This window comes from Nothobranchius furzeri, chromosome 13, assembly GCF_043380555.1.
Source record: "Nothobranchius furzeri strain GRZ-AD chromosome 13, NfurGRZ-RIMD1, whole genome shotgun sequence".
In the NCBI taxonomy this organism is placed as follows: Eukaryota; Metazoa; Chordata; class Actinopteri; order Cyprinodontiformes; family Nothobranchiidae; genus Nothobranchius; species Nothobranchius furzeri.
In genome coordinates this window covers 48,763,802-48,783,899 of record NC_091753.1, presented here as the reverse complement: position 1 = coordinate 48,783,899, position 20,098 = coordinate 48,763,802, and the positions used below count along the sequence as shown (strand labels likewise).

Genomic DNA, 20,098 nt, shown 5'->3' with positions numbered 1-20,098 from the left:
TGCCTCAGTCTAAAAATCATGCCTTGTTTATGATGTAGCTGATAGACCTTAATAAGCTGCCATTCATGATCAAAGGGAATACATTTAGAAAGTTGCCAGGGAGCTCCTTTTTCTGTTGCACTCGTTGAGAAGTTCTAAGGAGCTGATATGACGAGTAACGAATTGTCACCCCGTTTGGTGATCTGTAAAAGGCCTGCAAAAAGATCAGTTAATGCTATAAACAGGCCTCGAAAACTCTACTCTACTCTACTCAGATACATCATCAATCTGCCCCTGTTACCATCATCCGCCGTGGAAAATACTAACAAATGTAAGCCTCGACCATTAGGGGGTTTTAGATAATCTGATGCCAGAGGAAGTGTTGGTAAACCACTTAGGAAAAATGTGTGCACCGTGAAAGCCCGCAGCCCTTTGCTACATCTGTGTCAACAGGCTAAGTGCTTTCTTTAAGCGGGAGTGAGCGCCGAGTTCAGCTCGCTCGACTGCTTTTTGCCAGGGTCTGGGAAAAAGACAAATGAAAGTCGTGTGAAATCAGAAGAGATGAGCAGGTTTTTTTCTCACACCACCCCATCTGATAAACATTTTGGTGTGAAGTTATACGTGACCTTGTAAAAAGCCTCGAGGCGAACCTTGTTTTTCCTCAGCTGAACAGTCGGTGCATCAACGTCTCTGGGAATACAAGGCGTAAAGGTCAAATCCCTCGCTGGCCACGTTTATTTTTCCAAACATGCTAAGTGTTTTTAGCTGCCTAAAGGTGAAAGGCAGGCGATAATGTTTTTTTTTTTTTGTCTGGGTTAGCAAAATATCACACAAACCACTCGGTGGGTTCTGATGAAACTCTCGGAAAGCCTTCATTTGATGTAAAAGTTTTGAAATGAGCCCAATTCATTAACACTATGACAGTGATGCTGTGAAACACCAATGTGGCAACAGTTCTATCGGTTTTATGAATATCGTGTTTAATTTTCCTGTTCCTGTGAGTCATTCAACAACTTATAACACAAGAACTAATCAGATTGAGCTAGAGCTTGTGAAATTTAGAATGTTGTGAGGATTTGACCAAAATACCATTGATCCCTAGCCTGGCCATCCTATAGAATGGGAATGTATAGTCTGGCCACGACCCATAGACAGATCTCAATCGTGTGGCAGAATCTACGGTTGTGTGTCTGCATGCTATTGAACAACAACGAACCAAACTCACCACTACGGATGCCAGTCAAGGGACAGTCCGCCATACACAGTCAAAGAAGACGCAATCACATAATTTTTCTATATAAAGAACATAAGTACCTCTATCTGCTCTTGACTCAAAAAAATAAAATAAAATAAAATCTCTAGTCTAAATTGTCCAAAACTGATGCCAAAGACGTTTAAAGTTAAAGTCCCATTAGTTGTCACACACACAGGTGTGTGTGCGAAATTTGTTCTCCGCATTTGACCCATCCCCTGGGGGAGCGGTGAGCAGCAGACACAGCCGTGCTCGGGAACCATTTGGTGGTTTAACCCCCCAATCCAACCCCTTAATGCTGAGTGTCAAGCAGGGAGGCATTGGGTCCCATTTTTTCAAAGTCTTTGGTATGACCCGACCAGGAATCAAACCCCTGATCTCCCAGTCTCAGGGCGGACACGCTACCACTAGGCCACTGAGAAAGGTCAAAAGGTTTCAAATGAGCCATCGCATCTCTGTTGTTCCACTCCGTCACAAACCGATAGAGCGCTGACTGGCAAGACATGACGATGGGAACACATCAACTTCCAAACCCCCCATCCCCGTGCCCTTGCTGTGTATGTGTGTGTGTGTGTGTGTAACCAGTTAGCGCCGCTTGTTGATATCAGAAACTACGCTGATCCTGCTGCTGTTTTGTAGGCCAGTTCCTTTCTAAATGGGTAAGTGGATAACCTAGTGTTTGTGGTAGTGTACAGTGCTGTTTTATAGTTACCTTTGAATTAAATGTATTTATTTGTATTCACATTTATTAAATCCATCTTTTGCTGTAAAACTGCATTTAAAGTTATGGAAACTATGTTTCTCCACAGGAGTGTGTGTGTGTGTGTGTTCATTTTCATCTTTATAGACTATTTAGATACACAGAAAAAAATCACATTTATCAATCGCTGTGTTTTATTTAGATAAAATTCTCTCTTTTGTTAAATTTACCAGCCTGCCTCTTCTGCTTTGGTTTGACTTCGTGCCACGATTGACGTGGCTCACGAAAAAATTAGAGCTCACGCCAAAATGATCGCTGCACGGCGCCAGCCTTCGCGGCGCTTTGTAGCTGATGTGACTGAGAGCAGAGGTTAACAAGGGCACCCATTAGAAGCTGTAAAGAATGGATCCATGACGACGCTACAAAGCCCTCGTTGTTCTGTGGCACATCGTCGCGCTTCCGCATCTGGTGTGTTCCCGGCGTAACCCTGGCTTTCCACAGGAGCCGTCAGCAGCACGTTACTGCAGCAGCACGTCATAGCTGCTGATAGGAACCGCTGTGGTCAACAGAACCTTTTCCACTGGAGCCGTCAGCAGCCGTCAGCAGCGCGAGTCGGCCGCGTCTCAGGAGCAGCATGTCGCGGCCTTTACGCGTCGGTTCTATTTTCTACGTGCGACGCCTCTGAAACGGGTCAAGTTCGACATTTTTGGGGAAGGAAAGACAGGAAATCAGACGCGGAAATGGAGAGAAGCTCCCGAGATTTTCAGAATAAAGAACGTACTGCCTTCCGGTTGCTTTACTTTTAAAAAAAGTTACTAACTGTGCGGCCCTGTGAGAAGTTATCACCTAGCTAGCGGTCTCCTTTGTTTTTTAGGTCCGTATTGGTGATTATAAAACGGACAGAACATAAAACACAAACCATGTTGTAATTTTCTCCTGCTTGTTGTTGTGTTTACTGACGAAGTCACTCGTGTGACTTCGTGCTCGGTCGGTGACAGCTGCTCCCCTGCTGCTTCGCGTGTCGTGGGAAGGGCCAAGCAGCAGCTTACGCGAGCAAGACGTGCTGCTGACGGCTCCTGTGGAAACCCGGGGTAAGACTGTCTGGGCCTGCTGACATTCCAGTGGAGCGTGGCTAGACGACTTGCGGAGCAAACTCCTTTTGACTTCTGCTGGGGTCAGTCTAGATTTCTGGGCTAGCCACCAACCGTAGTGAACTTCATTCGAGAGTTTGTTTCCAACGTACATGTAAACTAGGATAAAGTCTCACAGTTTATTGCTGTAAATCAACTTAAGTGTGCATGAAAGCACAATTAACGATTAAAAAAGACACTAATGGGTGTCCAAGCAAGCCGAAACTGCCTAGTGTCCCTTTAAGAATTAGTAAATGTGTTTTACAGTTTCTACAGACTGTACTTGATTAAATGAGCCCATTGCAGTATCGGTGAACACGCCTGATGTTCAGCACACCTGCACAAGTTTATTAAAAAGGATAATTAACATGCAGACAGAGTGATTTGCATGGGAAAGACTTGAATTTTACACGTACTAAACCATGCTCAGATTGCGCTTTTCAAACACGTATTAGTATGCATTAAATATAAAACAGGATCTTGAGTGAAAGAAATAATTATCTTCATCAAGATGCAGTTTTTTTTCCCTGCAGCCACTCAGAACTGCTGATGAAACACTTAGCTCTCCCCCTACTGTTTGCTACTTCAGCTGTCCAAGCCAATTTCTTTCAAGTCAGGGCGAAATCTCTGCATCCTCCTACCTAAGCAGATTCGGTGTTAAATAATGGTTACAGATAGGAACGGGCTGACATACTTTCCAGCTGAGGGAAAGTATCCATGCTGTAAGTGTCAGTAGTTAATGCAGATGGACTGAAGCTGCAAAGTTTGTGCGCCAGAAACTTGACAGCTGAGCACTTATATCCCAAAGTTTAGTCTCTTCTCTAAATGGGAGTGGGAATTTTAGCCGGTGTGAAATGCAAATCTTCCGGATGAGTGGTGATGAGGGAAGATGAAGGATGACCCCTTTAGACTCAATCTTCTCTGTCACTGCGGATGCAAATAGGACACTGAAGACAGCTGAGAGCCTGCCTCAGTTGGACTTTTATTTATTCTGCACCACATTTGATCTTTTCTCCGTCCAAGCAGCTTGGTTTCATCTCAGTCTGTGCGAAGCATCTGGAAGAAGTAGAGGGTGTTTTATGTAGCTGCAAACAAATATCCGTTATTCAACCTAACCGTACTTTTTCACTGCTGACATGCTTTTTTCTGTTTAGTACCATATTATTTTACATCCCATTCATCACTCACACGGAGTGTAAACAATCCACGATGGTGTGCAACACTCTCACGTGCAGCTCTGAGATGATCAAATGTTATTTTATGTATGCGATTTTGGCAACACTGTAGGTCTACAATCCTTACCTATAGTCAGGAGCTTTGGGTAGTGACCAAAAGAACGAGATCATGGATACAAGAGGAAAAAATGAGTTTTCTCCACAGGGTGTCTTCCTTAGAAATAGGGTGAGAAGATCGTTCAACAGGGAGAGGTTGAGAGTAGAGCCGCTGCTCCTCCATATCGAGAGGAGCCAGTTGAGGTGGGTCGGGCATCTGGTTAGGGTGCTTCCTGAGGTTTTCCAGGCGTGTTCAACTGGGAGGAGACCCAAAGGAAGACCCAGGACACACTGGAGGGACTGTTCTTCAGCTAGCCAGGGAACGCCTTTGGATTGTCCCGGAGGAGCTGGCCGAAGGGGAGAGGGAAGTCTGGGCCTCTAGACTTAGGTTGTTTGACTTGACCCTGGATAAGCGGATGAAAATGGTAAATTAAATTGTAAACGGCCTGTATTTGATATAGCGCCTTCTAGAGTCCTGGAACCCCCCAAGGCGCTTTACAACACAATCAGTCATTCACCCATTCAAACACACATTCACACACTGGTGGGGATGAGCTACGATGTAGCCACAGCTGCCCTGGGGCGCACTGACAGAGGCGAGGCTGCCGAGCACTGGCACCACAGGTCCCTCCAACCACCACCAGCAGGCAAGCAGGGTTAAGTGTCTTGCCCAAGGACACAACGACAGCGACAAACTGAGCAGGGCTCGAACCTGCAACCTTCCGATTACGGGGTAAGCACTTAACTCCTGTGCCACCATCGCCCCAATGGATGGATCCTAAAAAGTAAATGTATTTGTGAATTATTGTGTTTCCTAATTATTGCCTTAACCAGTAGAATAGAAAAAATGCTGCTGAAGACCAAAATATGCTTCTTATGCTTTAAAAAGCATCTATTTTTTAAATTAAAAATACATGATTTGTTGGTTTTTAACAGATCAACAATGTAAGCTAGTATAAAATTGTCATACGGCTTTCAACTTCAATATTTACAGAAAAACTAATTAGAACTTTTCAAAAAGCATCTATATAGAATAAATACTGACTTTAAACACAAAGTTAAGTGATTTTATGATAATCTGGTTCATTTTTTAAAAACTCTGTTCTTCCTGAAGTCTAAATGTAATCACAAACCTCAGAAAGGTCTGTCTCCTCCTGGTGGCCAGCTCAACCTCCTACATTATTGTATAACAGCCGGCTTCATTAGAATTCAGCCCCGCCGCGTCCAGCTGGCTCGTCCCTCGTCGTCACACATCCCACTCCACTCCATTGCCGCTGCGATGCATTCACAGAAACCTTATAAATAGCACCAGGAAATCAAATATTCATCATCTCCATTCGCGTGACCCTCGCTACTGCAGCGTTGGACAGCCCCCCGCAGCAGCGAGAAGAAAATGCCACTGATACAGTTAACCCACACAAAAAAATTTAATACCCTAAGAGGGGATAAATGGTTGAAACGTTGACATACTAAATACCGAGGAGGTGTGATGACACAGGTTTTTAATGTAAAAACTTGCAGCCAGCACCCAAAATGTCCTGTAAAAAGTCATGTGACGTATGACTTCTTTACTTACATAGTTAGTACACATACACCAATGTTTTTAATATACTTATATATGTCTTTTTTTGTTTGTTTGTTTGTTGCCTTTTATCTAGACCAGCCAGATACAGAACTGATTAATATACAGTCACATCTGGAACGATACCTATTGAACATCACACCATCCGACCGTCAGAAGCGGAATCCACGGCAGGCTCCCACATCCGAGCTGAAAACGGCGGCCTGTTTTACTCTTATTGTTGTATAGACCGTTGGCGATACTTGTCCTCGTATCTCGTGTCTTCTGTGCAAACATTTTTTTTTTCTCTTTGAAAGAATCAAAAACATGACCGACATAACAGGATACCTGGCTGTTCACTTTACAGTTACTGCTTGATCAAGTTCTGTTTTTTTTCCTCTCGTTGTTTGTTTTTACAATTAAACAGTCACATCAAGACGCCACGTCCCCATGGCGAGCCGCTAGAAAACGGTGAAAATGAAAAAGTCAAAGTACCCCCCCCCCCCCCCCCCCCCCCGCCACCTCTGAGGAACTGAGAGGCGATGATGGAGGGGACGGTTTATGACCAGAGTGAGCAGCATCCTCCATTCGTACGTTTAAAGAATAAGGCACCGCTGCGTAAAGAAGGAACATGGCCGACAACTCTTTCTGAGGGGGTGTGATGGGGGAGAGGCAGGATGAAGGGAGACTTTTCTGTTCTCCAACAAAGTTAGCATGTGTGCTTGTTCTGGCCCTCTGCTGTGCAGGAGCCTTGTGTTTGTGGCATGTTTGTGAGCGACTGAGATGGCTTGTTTTTGTTACTGTGTTTTCTCAGACTGTGCTCTCAAGCATCCACTCCGTGCTGCTGAACGTAACTCTCCTGTTGGCGAGCGGCGATGACTCCATGTTGAGCTGGTTGGTGGACTTGTGCCACCTCGTCCTCGCTCTGCGTGGGTAACTGTGACTCTGAAATATGGAGTAATCCCCACCATCAAAGGAGAATCTGTGCCTAGTTCGTGCCAGCTCGTTAGGAAGCAACCCCACGTTGGCCAGAGCACCTTTCTTGTCCTTGAGCCGGGGAGCTTCCTTAGAGCCGGCGTTGGGGCCAATGAGACACAGGGACATGGTGGAGCCCGTCAGGCTACTGTCTGTCTGTGTGTCTTCAGATGGTGGCCCAGATCGCTGTGCATCCAAGCTGCTTCTCCTCTTCATCTTGTCTACGTTTGGGGGCAGCTGTACCTCCAGGACGGCGGTGGTAGCTGTCAGATCCTCCTTTTTCTCATTGTCCACACTGAGCACCAGAGCCATGCACTCTTTGGGCACATGAGAATCCCGTTGGTCCTCGTCAGACGGCAGCTGCTTGGAGATGGAGCGCTGGAGCCGCTGCTGGCTGCCGTTGGTCTGCGAGTGCATGCTGGAGCTGACCTTAGCCTTGGTGTCAACTGGGCTGCCGTAGGCCTTGTAACGGATCATCAGGATAATGATAAACACCAGCACCGAAGCGACAATGATGCCGCCGATGATGATGATCATGGTGCCCCCCAGGAACTGGCTGTGCATGAAGCGGCACTGGCTGACCTCGTTGGCTGTGTGGAACTGCACGCAGCCGACCACGCGCGTGGCTGTTAACGACGTGATGCCGTCGTCGTAAACCGCCAGAACGCAAAGGTCATACTCCCGCCCTGCAGCCAGATCGTTGATCAGGAAGTTCTTGCTGGTTGACGGGATCATTCTGCAGGGCAAAGGAAAAGAAGACCGTAAGGCTTAGCGAAAAACACGGCACCTACATAAACTGATCTGCAAAAGATGAAATAAATCACTCAAAGAAATAAATGACATCGATGATCAGTGAAATAGTAGCACCTTGTTGGATTATAAAATTGTTCTGAGATGTAGTCTTTCAGGTATACGACGAAAGCAAAGGTGATAAATGTGGTAGAAGGAGCTGACTGTGTCAGTAATAAATCACTGCAGCTGCAGGGCTGCAGGACGAGCGATGCATGCTGTGGAGACAGTTTGGATGCACGATTACCTCAGGTCACGGTTTGTAACTGTGAGATTATACTAAACACACAGGAGGAAGGCTTTGTCTTCAGGTCAACTTTGGCGTTAATATAATTAGGAGCTTGTCTCTTTCCCCCAAAGGGAATGACTTGGATGGGAATCATTTGTAGGGAATAATGTACCACCTAAAGACAGAACACTCGGCTTGATGCTGAAATACAGAGAAAATTATACAAGAAAGTCACTCATCGTGTCACGCGAAAGCTAAGAAAAAGTGGCAAATGAAAGGATGTCAACCATTATTATTATTATTTGGCTCCATTTATATAAAAATCAGAAATAATGTTAAATTGAGTCACGTAGTTCAAAAGAAGAGCATTTTTCTGTATTTCTTAGAAGGTATTGAAACAGTAGCTACTACTCTGTTCCACGTGAGTGATTTCATCACCCTGCATTATCATCACAGACCCTCAGCTGCCTCCAATGGCAATTACTCCTCTTTTATCTTTTGCATTATCAAATAACACACTAAGACAATGCACACTGACAGTTTCATTCAGCAACAAAGCAACCACAGCTTGTGGTTTTTATGCTGAATTTGTGATCAAAGCCTGATTTGTACTTTTCCGTAAGCTCGAGTGTGGAGTCAGGCACACGCGTGTACGTAGACGTTTTTCTTTGGACTTCTCCGGCACCTTGGGAGTGCTGAGAAGCAGTTCCCTGCCAGGACAACAGAGGGCGTAGCACTTTTCTGGGGGTACGTTGCCACCATTGCAGACGTTTCTCCAGTCCACGGAGGGTTCATATTGTGTTTATGTATTTCAGAGACTTTTTTAACCCTTGGAGGTTCCTTAAAAAAAGCTAAGCTAGGGACCCTTGCACAAAAAAAAAGAAAGAAAAAAGCATTTTGGCAAAAGGTATAATAAAAATTACATAATATTTCTAAAGTCACTTTTTTTTACACAGATTCTTCCCTTAGCTTCAGTCCTCACCAAACATGGTAAAATATTTGAGTGTTTTTGAGATTTAACCCCTTTAGCATCATGTTTTGTTAAAAAAATCTAAATTATAAAAATATAAAAAACTAAATAATCTTTTTGTGTGTTACGTCCAGAGGACTTCTTTTGGGGGTGAATTGTGAGGGCTCTAGACGGAGAGTCACAGAAGAGCATACAATTATTTTTGTTTACTCTGTGTTTTTCTGTGTAGCGTCAGATATTCAGCAAATCTCACACTTAGGTCCTTCGCACACAAAAAAATGCATTTTGGCAAAAGGTATAATATAAATTACATAATATTTCAAAAGTCTATTTTTTACACAGATTCTTCCCTTAGGTTGAGTCCTCACCAAACATGGTAAAATATTTGAGTGTTTTTGAGATTTAACCCCTTTAGCATCATGTTTTGTTAAAAAAATCAAAATTATAAAAATATTAAAAACTAAATAATTTTTGTTGTGTGTTACGCCCAGAGGACTTCTTTTGGGGGTGAATTGTGAGGGCTCTAGACGGAGAGTCACAGAAGAGCATACAATTATTTTTGTTTACTCTGTGTTTTTCTGTGTAGCGTCAGATATTCAGCAAATCTCACACTTAGGTCCTTCGCACACAAAAAAATGCATTTTGGCAAAAGGTATAATATAAATTACATAATATTTCAAAAGTCTATTTTTTACACAGATTCTTCCCTTAGCTTCAGTCCTCACCAAACATGGTAAAATATTTGAGTGTTTTTGAGATTTAACCCCTTTAGCATCATGTTTTGTTAAAAAAATCAAAATTATAAAAATATTAAAAACTAAATAATTTTTGTTGTGTGTTACGTCCAGAGGACTTCTTTTGGGGGTGAATTGTGAGGGCTCTAGACGGAGAGTCACAGAAGAGCATACAATTATTTTTGTTTACTCTGTGTTTTTCTGTGTAGCGTCAGATATTCAGCAAATCTCACACTTAGGTCCTTCGCACACAAAAAATGCATTTTGGCAAAAGGTATAATATAAATTACATAATATTTCAAAAGTCTATTTTTTACACAGATTCTTCCCTTAGGTTGAGTCTTCAACAAACATGGTAAAATATTTGAGTGTTTTTGAGATTTAACCCCATTAGTGCCATGTTTTGTAAAAATAAATAAATAAGAGTCAACATTATAATTAAAAAAGAATTTTTTTTTTTTTTTTTTTTTTAGTTTTTAAAATAATTTTCTTTTTTTGTGTGTGTTATGTCCAGAGGGGGTGAATTGTGAGGCTCTAGAGAGTCACAAATGAGCATAAAAATATTTTTGGGCCACAACGTCTTTAAAACATACATTACTAAAGTACAAGTTAAAGCAGTGCCCTGCCATTTATAGAGAAGTCATACCATTTAAAAGAAAAAAGTAAAACCAGCAACTTCAGTCCCTGGTGGCTGCAGGAACACAGTTGGAGTAAAATAAAACATATTTATGGTGATATTTAGCTTAGTTTGAAAAATGCTTGAATGGGAGTCAATGGCACAAAACATGTCTGAGGGACCTCAGTGTTCCTCTTTTTGTCTCTGCAATGTTTTAAATGGAATTTATTTTTGGTACCCCCCCCCCCCCCCCTCAAAAAAAAAAACCACAAACCAGTGCAAAAAATGTAAAGAATTGCATCAGCACAGCCAAAGTTATTCAAAAAACATGAATAAAATAAATAAATAAAATGCTTGAGGGGTCTCTAAGGCTTAAACAAACAAATCTGTCCTTCATTCTCCCGCCACCTCCAAACCCGCGTTTACCGTAACTTCCGTCCACAAATAAAACACTTGCTTTGTGCGCCTTCAGTCACTGGCGTGTAAACATTTGGATTTTTGGACTTTTTTCCCATGAGAAGTCCTTCGAGCTGCTCCGTGTCCGCTGCTAGATATCTTTGGCCATCGTTTTATTTTTTGAGGGGGTAACGGTGGTGTGTGAAAGGGAAAAACACATGAGCTCTGTGAGGGAGCAATGCTGTTTCACATCACTGTGCACATATCTAGGACGAGTCTGCTCCTTCGCGCCAAGTTAACCTTTACTTCTATGAATTCTGTGGGCAGATTAGCACAGTAAAATACTTAAAAAGTCATTTCTAACTGTTTGGGGTGCTTAAGAAAGACAGAAAAGAAAAGGAAAAAAAATGAAGGGAACCACGTTTGTTGACCTCAACCTCATTAATCCTGGTAAGATCAATTAGACTTGTCCTGATGTTTATTTGTAGAAGAGTGTTTTTGTAATGTGATAATTACCTTTAACAAAAGCCTGGATCCTCTCTCCACCTCTAGTACAAAGCCCGACATTACACAAACTCTCTTTACTCGGCGTTGCAGCCAATTATTGCAGACGCTTCTTAATGATACAAACTGTTACACGCAGTGAAATTGTTGGACCGCGTGTTGTTGTTGTCGTATTATATTCTAATGATGCTGACGAGACCGTTCTGTCCCTCAGGGTACTGGACTTGCAATCCATTCAGCTGCTTACAATCATCCACTCAGAGTGAGAGTATCCTAGGTGTGTTTGATGCAACTTGAGCTCACTGCGTTGCATATTGATTAGAGCTGAAACAACTAATCGATTTAATCGATTATAATCGATTATTAAAATAGTTAACAACTTTTTTAGTCATCGATTAGTTGTTTAATAATCATATTTTACCGCATAAAGTCTATTTTTACCACAATCTGACATCGGTTACAAGCTGTTAAATTTGCCGCCAGTGTGTGGCAGTAATGAGCCACTGATCTACCAGTGGAGCCGTAGAAGAAGAAATGAGCCAATGAGTGCCCTCGGTTTTCATGACGTATCACGTTACTGACGCTCATCTTGCTGTGAGAGATGGCGGAACAAGAGGAAATACAGAAGAAAAATAGAAGCGACAAAACTGAAGAGAAACCCCGGACAAAAACCTCACGAGTATGGGAGCACTTCACTCTAGATGCCTTGAAAAGACGGGTGACCTGCAAAATATGCAAAAACCATCTAGCATGGCACAGAAGCACGACGTCCCTAAGTGAACATTTGAGACGAAAGCATGTGGGGGCTGATACAGCAGAGGAAGAGCACCGCGGTCAAGTGAGCCGTCATTTGGAAGAGCCAGCCCGGTAAGTAACAGAAAATAAACAAGCTGGACTTAGTGTTTTAGCTGAGTTCGTTATAGTGGATGTTAAACATGTTTTTTTGCCGTGTCAGTCTGCGTTGTCCTACTTCTGATTGACTAAATGCAATCGTGAATCTCCTCCGTGTTGTGTATCATGCGCTTGCCAAATTTAGCACGTCTGTTTATAAGAATGTTCTCGTTAAGAGAAAAACGGCGCAAACCCATAACTATGTTCCTCATTCAAAAAAGGACAACTCCGCGGAGAAAAATATACAGACGAGCTGTGTCCAGGTGAATATAACGCGGCATAGTTGTACGCTTTCAATTTTTAAATACAGGAGAAATTCAGAAAAAGTCATTTTTTTTACTATTAAAAGGCTGTTTTACTATCTAACGCTGTAAAACGCCTCACAACACATTTTTATCATGTTTCTTAAACAGTATTACACAAAATAAACATTTTTCACATTTCTCTAGCTAATTTAAACGCTCCCGACTCAAAGTAAAAACCTCATGAGCTTCTTACTCAGAGCTTTTTAATAGTAAAAAATTAGACTTTTCTGAATATCTCCTGTTGCGGGCTATTTTGTAGAACGTAACCCTCAAAATAAATGATCACTGTATATTGTTAATTAATTCAAATAATATAATATTGATTTAGTGTTGTAGTGTGTGTGCTGCTTTATTTTATATGTGTACTTATTTCAGTCTATTTGTGTTTCTTATGCAGAAAAAAAACAAGCAACGATGGACAACTACATGGGGAACAAGACACTCACCCCCCAGCAATTCATACCACTTACAAACTCTATTCTAAACATGCTGGTAAAAGACATGAGGCCACTATCCATGGTGGAAGGAGCAGGCTTCCAGCTAATGCTAAAAAATTATTCTGGACTGATATTTTGCACTGTTTAGCTCATTTTATACTGCTGACTGTGTTCATGTGCAATAAAATAGATTGCAGTCAACTGCACAATTCTCTTATGTTTTTTTTCTTAACTGAAATGCATCCATCACTTGTATAGGTTAAATAGCTAAACAATAACAAACCGATTAATCGATTAATCGAAAAAATAATCGACAGATTAATCGATTATGAAAATAATCGTTAGTTGCAGCCCTAATATTGATGCCACCTGAGATCTTTCTGCTTCTATCTGCTTCCTCTTCAGCACATCCTGAACTCCTTCAAAGGAATCTCCAACCATCTTTATGCAGATGACATCCAACTGTACATCTCCTTTAAGCCCCATGAGATGTCTAAGCTGCAGCTGTTCCACACCTGCTTAGACTCTATCAAAACCTGGATGGCTGGGAGCTTTCTACAGCTGAATGAAGATAAGACTGAGATCCTCATCTGTGCCCCAGACAAGCTGCTTCCCAAAGTCAGAGTCTCTCTTGGTCAGTTTGTTTCCCACACCAAACCCTCTGTCAGGAATCTTGGTGTGACCTTTGACCCAGCTCTCACCTTGGATTCTCATGTCAGTTCTCTTGTTCGCTCTTCCTTCTTCCATCTCAGGAACATTGCTAAGCTGAGTACCATTCTGTCCCGCTCTGAACTTGAGACAGTTATCCACACCTTCATCTCCTCACGCTTAGACTACTGAAACTCTCTTTTCACGTGTCTGAGCAGAACCTCCCTGAACCGTCTACAGGTGGTTCAGAACGCCTGTGCTCGGCTTCTGACCAAGTCCTCCAAACACACCCACATCACCCCGCTTCTCCTCCAGCTTCACTGGCTGCCAGTCAACTTCAGGGTTCATTTCAAGATCCTGGTTCTGGTCTTTAGGGCCTTACATGGACAAGCTCCATCTTACATTGGTGTTCTTCTTAGTCCCTACACCCCCAGCAGGTCCCTGAGGTCCAGTGATCAAAGCCTACTGGTTGTGCAGCACCAGGCTAAAGACCAAAGGTGACAGATCATTTGCTGCTGTGGCCCCCAGACTCTGGACCTCTCTCCCCCTGAGCCTGAGATCAGTGGACTCAGTGGTCTCCTTTAAAAAGCAGCTGAAGACTCACTTGTTCAAGCTGGCTTTTGTATGACCTTCTTCACCCCCTCTCTCTTTATCCTGCTCACCCCACCTATTCCACCTTCCTCAGGATCCACTGATTTCCCTCTTTCCTGTTCACTCTCTCTCTTTCTTAACATTTTTAATCCCAATTTTCTATTTTTTGCTCATTTTAAATATATATTTAACCATTTTCAAAATTCTTTTTTATATTTTTAATTTTGTTGTGAAGCGCCTCGTGATTTTTATCTTGAGAGGCGTTATAGAAATGATATTTTCTTCTTCTTTTTTACTCTGATTACTTTTAGTTTTGATTACACAAAACCATTTAGCATTTTTAGCATCTGACAATTTGCAGAAACAGACCTTTAAATTATTCAGGAGATTTTAACGCTGGATGTCTCGCCTTTCCCTACGCATCTGCTACATTAGCATTTCTGTATCCCGCTATCCAGCCCTCCACAAACACAACTTACCTGTACACCAGCGTGTCATCAGCCGAGCTGTTGTACTGAATCTGGTACATCCTAATCCCGGGGATGTGGCGCTCAGATGGCCAGCGGATCACAGCGGAGGAGGAGGTCAGTTCTGTGACCACCACTCTTCTGTTCTGCTTGTCGTAGCCTTTTGTGTCGTTGCCAGATTTGGAGGACGTGGTGATGTCCGAGAGGCCTGGGTCCTCTCGCATGTGGCCTGTGTTGTTGACAAACAAGGGTAAGGGGATCATGTTGATCTCAACAGCAGCTGTGACAATGCCTGCAGCGTTGGACGCCACGCAGTTAAACGCCCCGCTGTCCTTCAGCGTGGTGATGAGAATATCAAGCGTGCCATTATCATACAAGACGGTGCGGGAGTTGTTGTGCACCATCTTGCCATCTGGCGACCGCCAGTGTATATCCGGGTCTGGATCCCCCACAGCTTTGCATTTGAGAGTCACGCCTTGGCCCTCCATCACGTAGGGCTTCGAGGCAATGTGTTTGGTGATCAGGGGTTGCTCGCAGATGAATTCCTCCTCTTGGATGGACCAGAAGTATTTATCCATGAGGTGTTCCGGTGAGGCGCAGGTCTCCAGATCATCTTCTCTCGTCAGCCTGCGCAGCCACAGCAGCTCACAGTTACAGTGAAGGGGATTCCCACCGAAACTCACAGCCAGAGTGGACGAGCTGGAGTCTTTGGCGTCAGACAGAACCTGAGCTCGCTGGAACAGGCTGTCGGGCGGCAGCTTCTGCAGCCGGTTAGAGGTCATGTCCAGGCGGACTAGCTTAGTGAGCAGCGTAAAAGTCCCTGCTTCGATGTAGTCGATTAGATTGTGGTCCAGTGTGAGCGTGTTGATGTTGGACATCTTGGCTATGGCTTCCCAGGGAAGGCTGCGCAGGTTGTTATTGGAGAGATCCAAGTCCTCAATGGTGGTAACAAACTCATCAAAAGAAGTGGCGGCCACTTGGTGGATCTGATTGTTCCCGAGGATGAGGTGCCGCAGGTTGACGAGCCCCTTAAAGTGGTCACTTTTTATGACGCTAAGGCGGTTCCCGTCCATGTGGAGCGCCCGTAGAGAGCGCAGGCCCACAAAGGCGTTGGGGATGATCTGGCTGATGGTGTTGCGAGACAAAGTGAGGTGGACCAAACTGGTCATGTTGACAAAGTCTTTCCTGCGGACGATGGTGATGAAGTTGTCGGTGAGTCGCAGCTCCACGGTCTTGCGGTCAATGGTGGGGGGCACAAATAACAAACCGGTCTTTGCACAGAGCAGCGTCAGAGTCGGGGAGAGATGCTGGCAGATGCAGCGGCCAGGGCAGCTGTAGCCCTCTGCCAGAGCTGTGCAGAGCAGCACACACAGAACCAGCCGGTCCATTGTCGATTACTCTTTTCCCGGGCCTGTGTTTGAGACAGAGAAAGACAGTCGAAATGGTGAGAAGAAAGAAAATAAATGAGATCTTTGAATTAATAAATAGAATCATAGCCTGTATGAGAGCCTGCTGCAAGCATGTAGAGTCTGACCGAGATTGCTGAGGCTGCCAGGGAACCATCAATCACAAAATGAAATAGAGCTTTGGAGAAATAATGGCACCTGGGATGATGAAAGGCTGCACAATCGCTGCAAGAAGCCCGCGTCTCTGCAGCCTTTTTAATGGAAATAACAGAACGTTGTTTTTTTCATGCTACCAGCTGCATCACCGCTGGATCATATAATAGCTTGAATGATCACAGCGCAGTTTTCCTGTATTAGATAACCGTGGCATCATATCACAAAAGCTTGTTTTGTTTTGCTCGCTCTGAATTTCACATCAGGGCGAAGAATTAAAGCCAGCAAAGGGCACTTGTCAAAAAGAGCTGGAGGAGTTTTATAACCTTTTCACATTCTGCCTTTGCTCCTGCGAGGAACTGCAAACAAGTCTAAAAAATAAGAATTAGATAGAAACCTGTCATGTAAATCACAGCAACAAAAAGCAAAGGTGGAAACAGGGAAAGAGGGCTGTTTGTGGAGGCGTCCCTGGATGATTGTCGGGTTTTGAGGATGTTCTTATTCTCTGATTCCCATTTAGAGGTATTGATTTTAGCCTAGGAAAGTACACGCCTCTGGTGACAGGAGTAAAGAGTGATCCTCGGCTGTGATAACCATAAGAGACCCCGGTGGAACATAAACAGAGATGCGCCGATGACATATTGCCAGGTGTTTTAGCCACTTTGACTCCGGTCTCAGCTGCTACTGTCTTAAGCTGCACCGCTGATGTGAGAGCCTGTTGATGGCGATGAAGGAGAGATAAAAACTTAGTTCTTCTCATCCAGATTTTGAGTGACACAAAGGTTGCTGCAGCCCACCACTTCATCCAATCCCACAGAATGACTCTTTGCTTCTCTGCCATGTGCAGAGTGTCAATCAACAGCGATGTCTGTTTTTCTGTGTAATTATTATAGTTGACTCAGTACGAGTTGGCTGCACATTTTCAGCACAAATAGCATCTGTTTTTCTAGTATTTCTGATGCTTTGTCCAATTTTTCACATTTAATTTTAAAACTACTTCATGTACAAGTTGGTGCTGATGTTGCATCTAATTGTGATAGGAAACTCATGTGAGTCTTTATGAACTATATGAAACTTTGTTGGGGCTCAAAATAGCCCTGGAGCCCTGATAAATGGCTGACCCCATAATAAAGCCCTTCAATTGGGAGCATATCCCTTTCTTTCCAACGGACGTGAAAGGGGCGTTTTAACCACGAGCTCCCTCCCGACAGGAAGCAAAAGATTCTACGCCGCTGGTAAGTCACAAAACCACGGGAGAATTGCAACACCATGCAGGATTTCAGAAGTTCACACAATAACAAATAAGGAGAAAGACAGATGCACATCTCCAAAAAGATCTGTGGTTAATTGTCTGTTCTGTTTACATCGGCTACAGGGGCTACACAGGAAATGGCGTACGTTTATCTGCACGTAAGTTCAATGTTGAAAGTTTTTGGATGTCCTACACTGCTTTCGTTTTTGACTTCCTGTCTGGCCCGACCCAAACGGTGGAGTTTGGCATGTTTTGGAAGCGTAGCGTGTAAAAAAACAAACTGGAAATGTAACAATAGCATCCCTTCGCTTCTGAGATGCGTCCAAAACTTTGCTAACGATGGGAAGTAACTTGTACACTATAATGGCAGCAAATTCATGTAGTACCTTTCGTGGCCGTTTTGTGATGCTTTTACTTTCGGTGGAGAGACGGATAAGTTGCGCACATCTACTTTTAGTCCATGGGTCCCCCCCCCCCAAAATGAATGAGTGTATGGGCCGATAAAAGTTATTTTCTGATCCCGCTTGATACTGTACTGTATGTGCCATGGATTCAAAATATGATGTCCGTGAATTCTGAAGCGGACATTTTAGACAGGCAGCAAATGTTAATTTAAGGTTTTCTGCGAAAAGACGTAGCGAACTACTAAAGATCGTCTCACCAAATTTACGTTATCTAACCAGACAAGGAGATGATATCCTGTTGTGAGATTGCAACACGTAAGAAGTTAGAATAAAAGGATTCTGCTTATTCTCAGATTCACCTGATTCATGTGAATTAGAAATACGACACAGTAAGAACACACCTAAGATGTTCAAAGAGATGAAATGAATGAAAACTTCGCAAGCTTCGCATCCTTCTGGCGTTAGCAGTAGCGTGGGCAAGCATTGTTTTGCTGTTAGCATTACAGCGACCAATTTCTACTGCAAACACTGAACATGGGACATGCAAATGTAGGAGTGTATCTAAGCTTTTGACCTGTTTTTCTTTGAAAGAACCATTTCTCCGTGGCCATTACAACATTACTAATGTACACCGAAGCTGGTATTGGCTCAGACTTTTTGGTATGCTGCATTAGACACAATGAATGTTGTTTTTTTTATTCTAGGACACCTTTAAAAATATCCTGTTGTGAGATTTATGCAACATATTACATGCAACACTTAAGAAGTTAGAATAAAAGGACTCTGCTTCCTCTCAGATTCACCTGATTCATGTGAATTAACAGTGACTTAATGTTGAAGCTGCATTTAAATCGCTTTATACGTACTCATGGAGCATTCGTCAGCCGACATTGTAAACTCTATTACTTCTATTTATCACACACACACACACACACACACACACACACACACACACACACACACACACACACACACACACACACACACTGCAGTCTGGTTGGCATATAACTGGCAGACAACAGTGCACCTCGTTAGTCATGAAATACTGCTGTCCAATCAGAGCTCTCATTAAAATCTGGCTCCCTATGATATCACTATCTGAGGGCAGTGGAACAGCTTGAAGCACAAGTTCAACCCAGTGGGAGAGTTTATCAAAGACTGTTGACCAATTTTACTCAATTCCAGCGACGCAGCACCTACTTTAGCCTAAGCTTCTCTTCACCATTAAACTGCATTTAGAGACAAAGCTGCACCCAGATGTTTGCTCGCTGCATTTGGACTTTCGCGTCACCTTGTAACTCTAAGAATGGACCAGTGGAATTCAACATGCAAAAGTAATATTTTTTTTATGTGAAATAAATTTTATTTGTGAAACTGTGGTAGCAGATTTTAACATTCTTGTATAAGTTAACCCAGGTGCAGATAGGATTTTCTTTATTTATTTCTTTATTTATTTTTTTACTGTGTCCTGTCTGGCTGTGAAGCAAACAGAATTGATGTCTGAATGCTGGTAACAAGCCGTACAGGTTTACTCTCAGGTGGAGCATCAAAGCGTCTGCTTTTAATGTCACGCCTGATACTTAAAACTTTATTGTTGTTGTTTTTGAATGCTTGTAATTCCGACCAGATACGGAGTCAGAGGTGAAAGAGAAAGGAAAAGACAAAAGGTGGGGAGAGAGGGGGGAAGGGGGTGGGGGTTCCACAAAAATAAACAATAATGAACAAGAGTCTGCTTCTAGACCTGCAGAAAGAGACAAGAAAAAAAAAAGCAAAAGAACAAAAAAAAAGGACACAACAACAATACAACAAGATCAAGCTATCACTGCGTCAACTTGATAAAGAAATATATAATCAACATTGCTTAACTGAAGAATCACGATAATAAACCACAGTTCATTAAGTGCCCACCATAGCCTTAAGACCTGTGTTGAACGTGCCCAAGCCCATACTTTTGAGAGCACCATGTGAGCACCTGTGTGTGTACACGCGCTTGTTTATGTAAGGTTTCTCTACAGGAGTGTCCAATAGAGAGTGTGAGGGACCACAGATCTGGCCCCCAAAGATGCGCAGGAGAGGGGGGGAGCTCCAAGTCCCAGAGATCCAGGCGCAGCCCCAGAACACAGGAACCCCAAGGAGACTGCAACCAGAAAGGCCCCCGCCCCCCTTGAGAGGCACAGAGGATCGCCCCGGGGGCCAAAACCAGCAGCCAGCAGAGTCCCGGGAGATATCAGCGGCAAGCCCACAGGCCCGCCCGCAGCCTCCCACCCCCTAGCCGGCCGAGCCCGGGACCCAGCGACCCGGGACCCAGGGGCGACCACCCCTGCCGGGGACCCAGCAGAGCCCAGGGACCCAGATCCCACCAGGCAGCCACCGGGATTGATCAGGCAGACGCCAAAAATCTTAAACCCCCTGACCCGGGAGCCACGAACACTCAGACA

General features: G+C 43.6%; 1 protein-coding gene across 3 annotated transcripts in view; it reads right to left on the bottom strand.

The window, feature by feature from the left end:
* Positions 1 to 6,296: 6,296 nt before the first annotated feature.
* Positions 6,297 to 20,098, bottom strand: part of lrfn1 (leucine rich repeat and fibronectin type III domain containing 1) — a 241,800-nt gene continuing 227,998 nt past the window's right edge. For all 3 annotated transcript variants that reach the window (XM_070543566.1, XM_015951179.3, XM_054742561.2), the window contains 2 exons: positions 14,458 to 15,856; positions 6,297 to 7,604 (listed from right to left, as the gene is read on the bottom strand). In XM_070543566.1, coding sequence (XP_070399667.1) covers positions 6,704 to 7,604; positions 14,458 to 15,833 — 2,277 coding nt within the window. In that variant the 5' untranslated portion in view covers positions 15,834 to 15,856 and the 3' untranslated portion in view covers positions 6,297 to 6,703. The remainder of the gene's footprint in view (positions 7,605 to 14,457; positions 15,857 to 20,098) is intronic.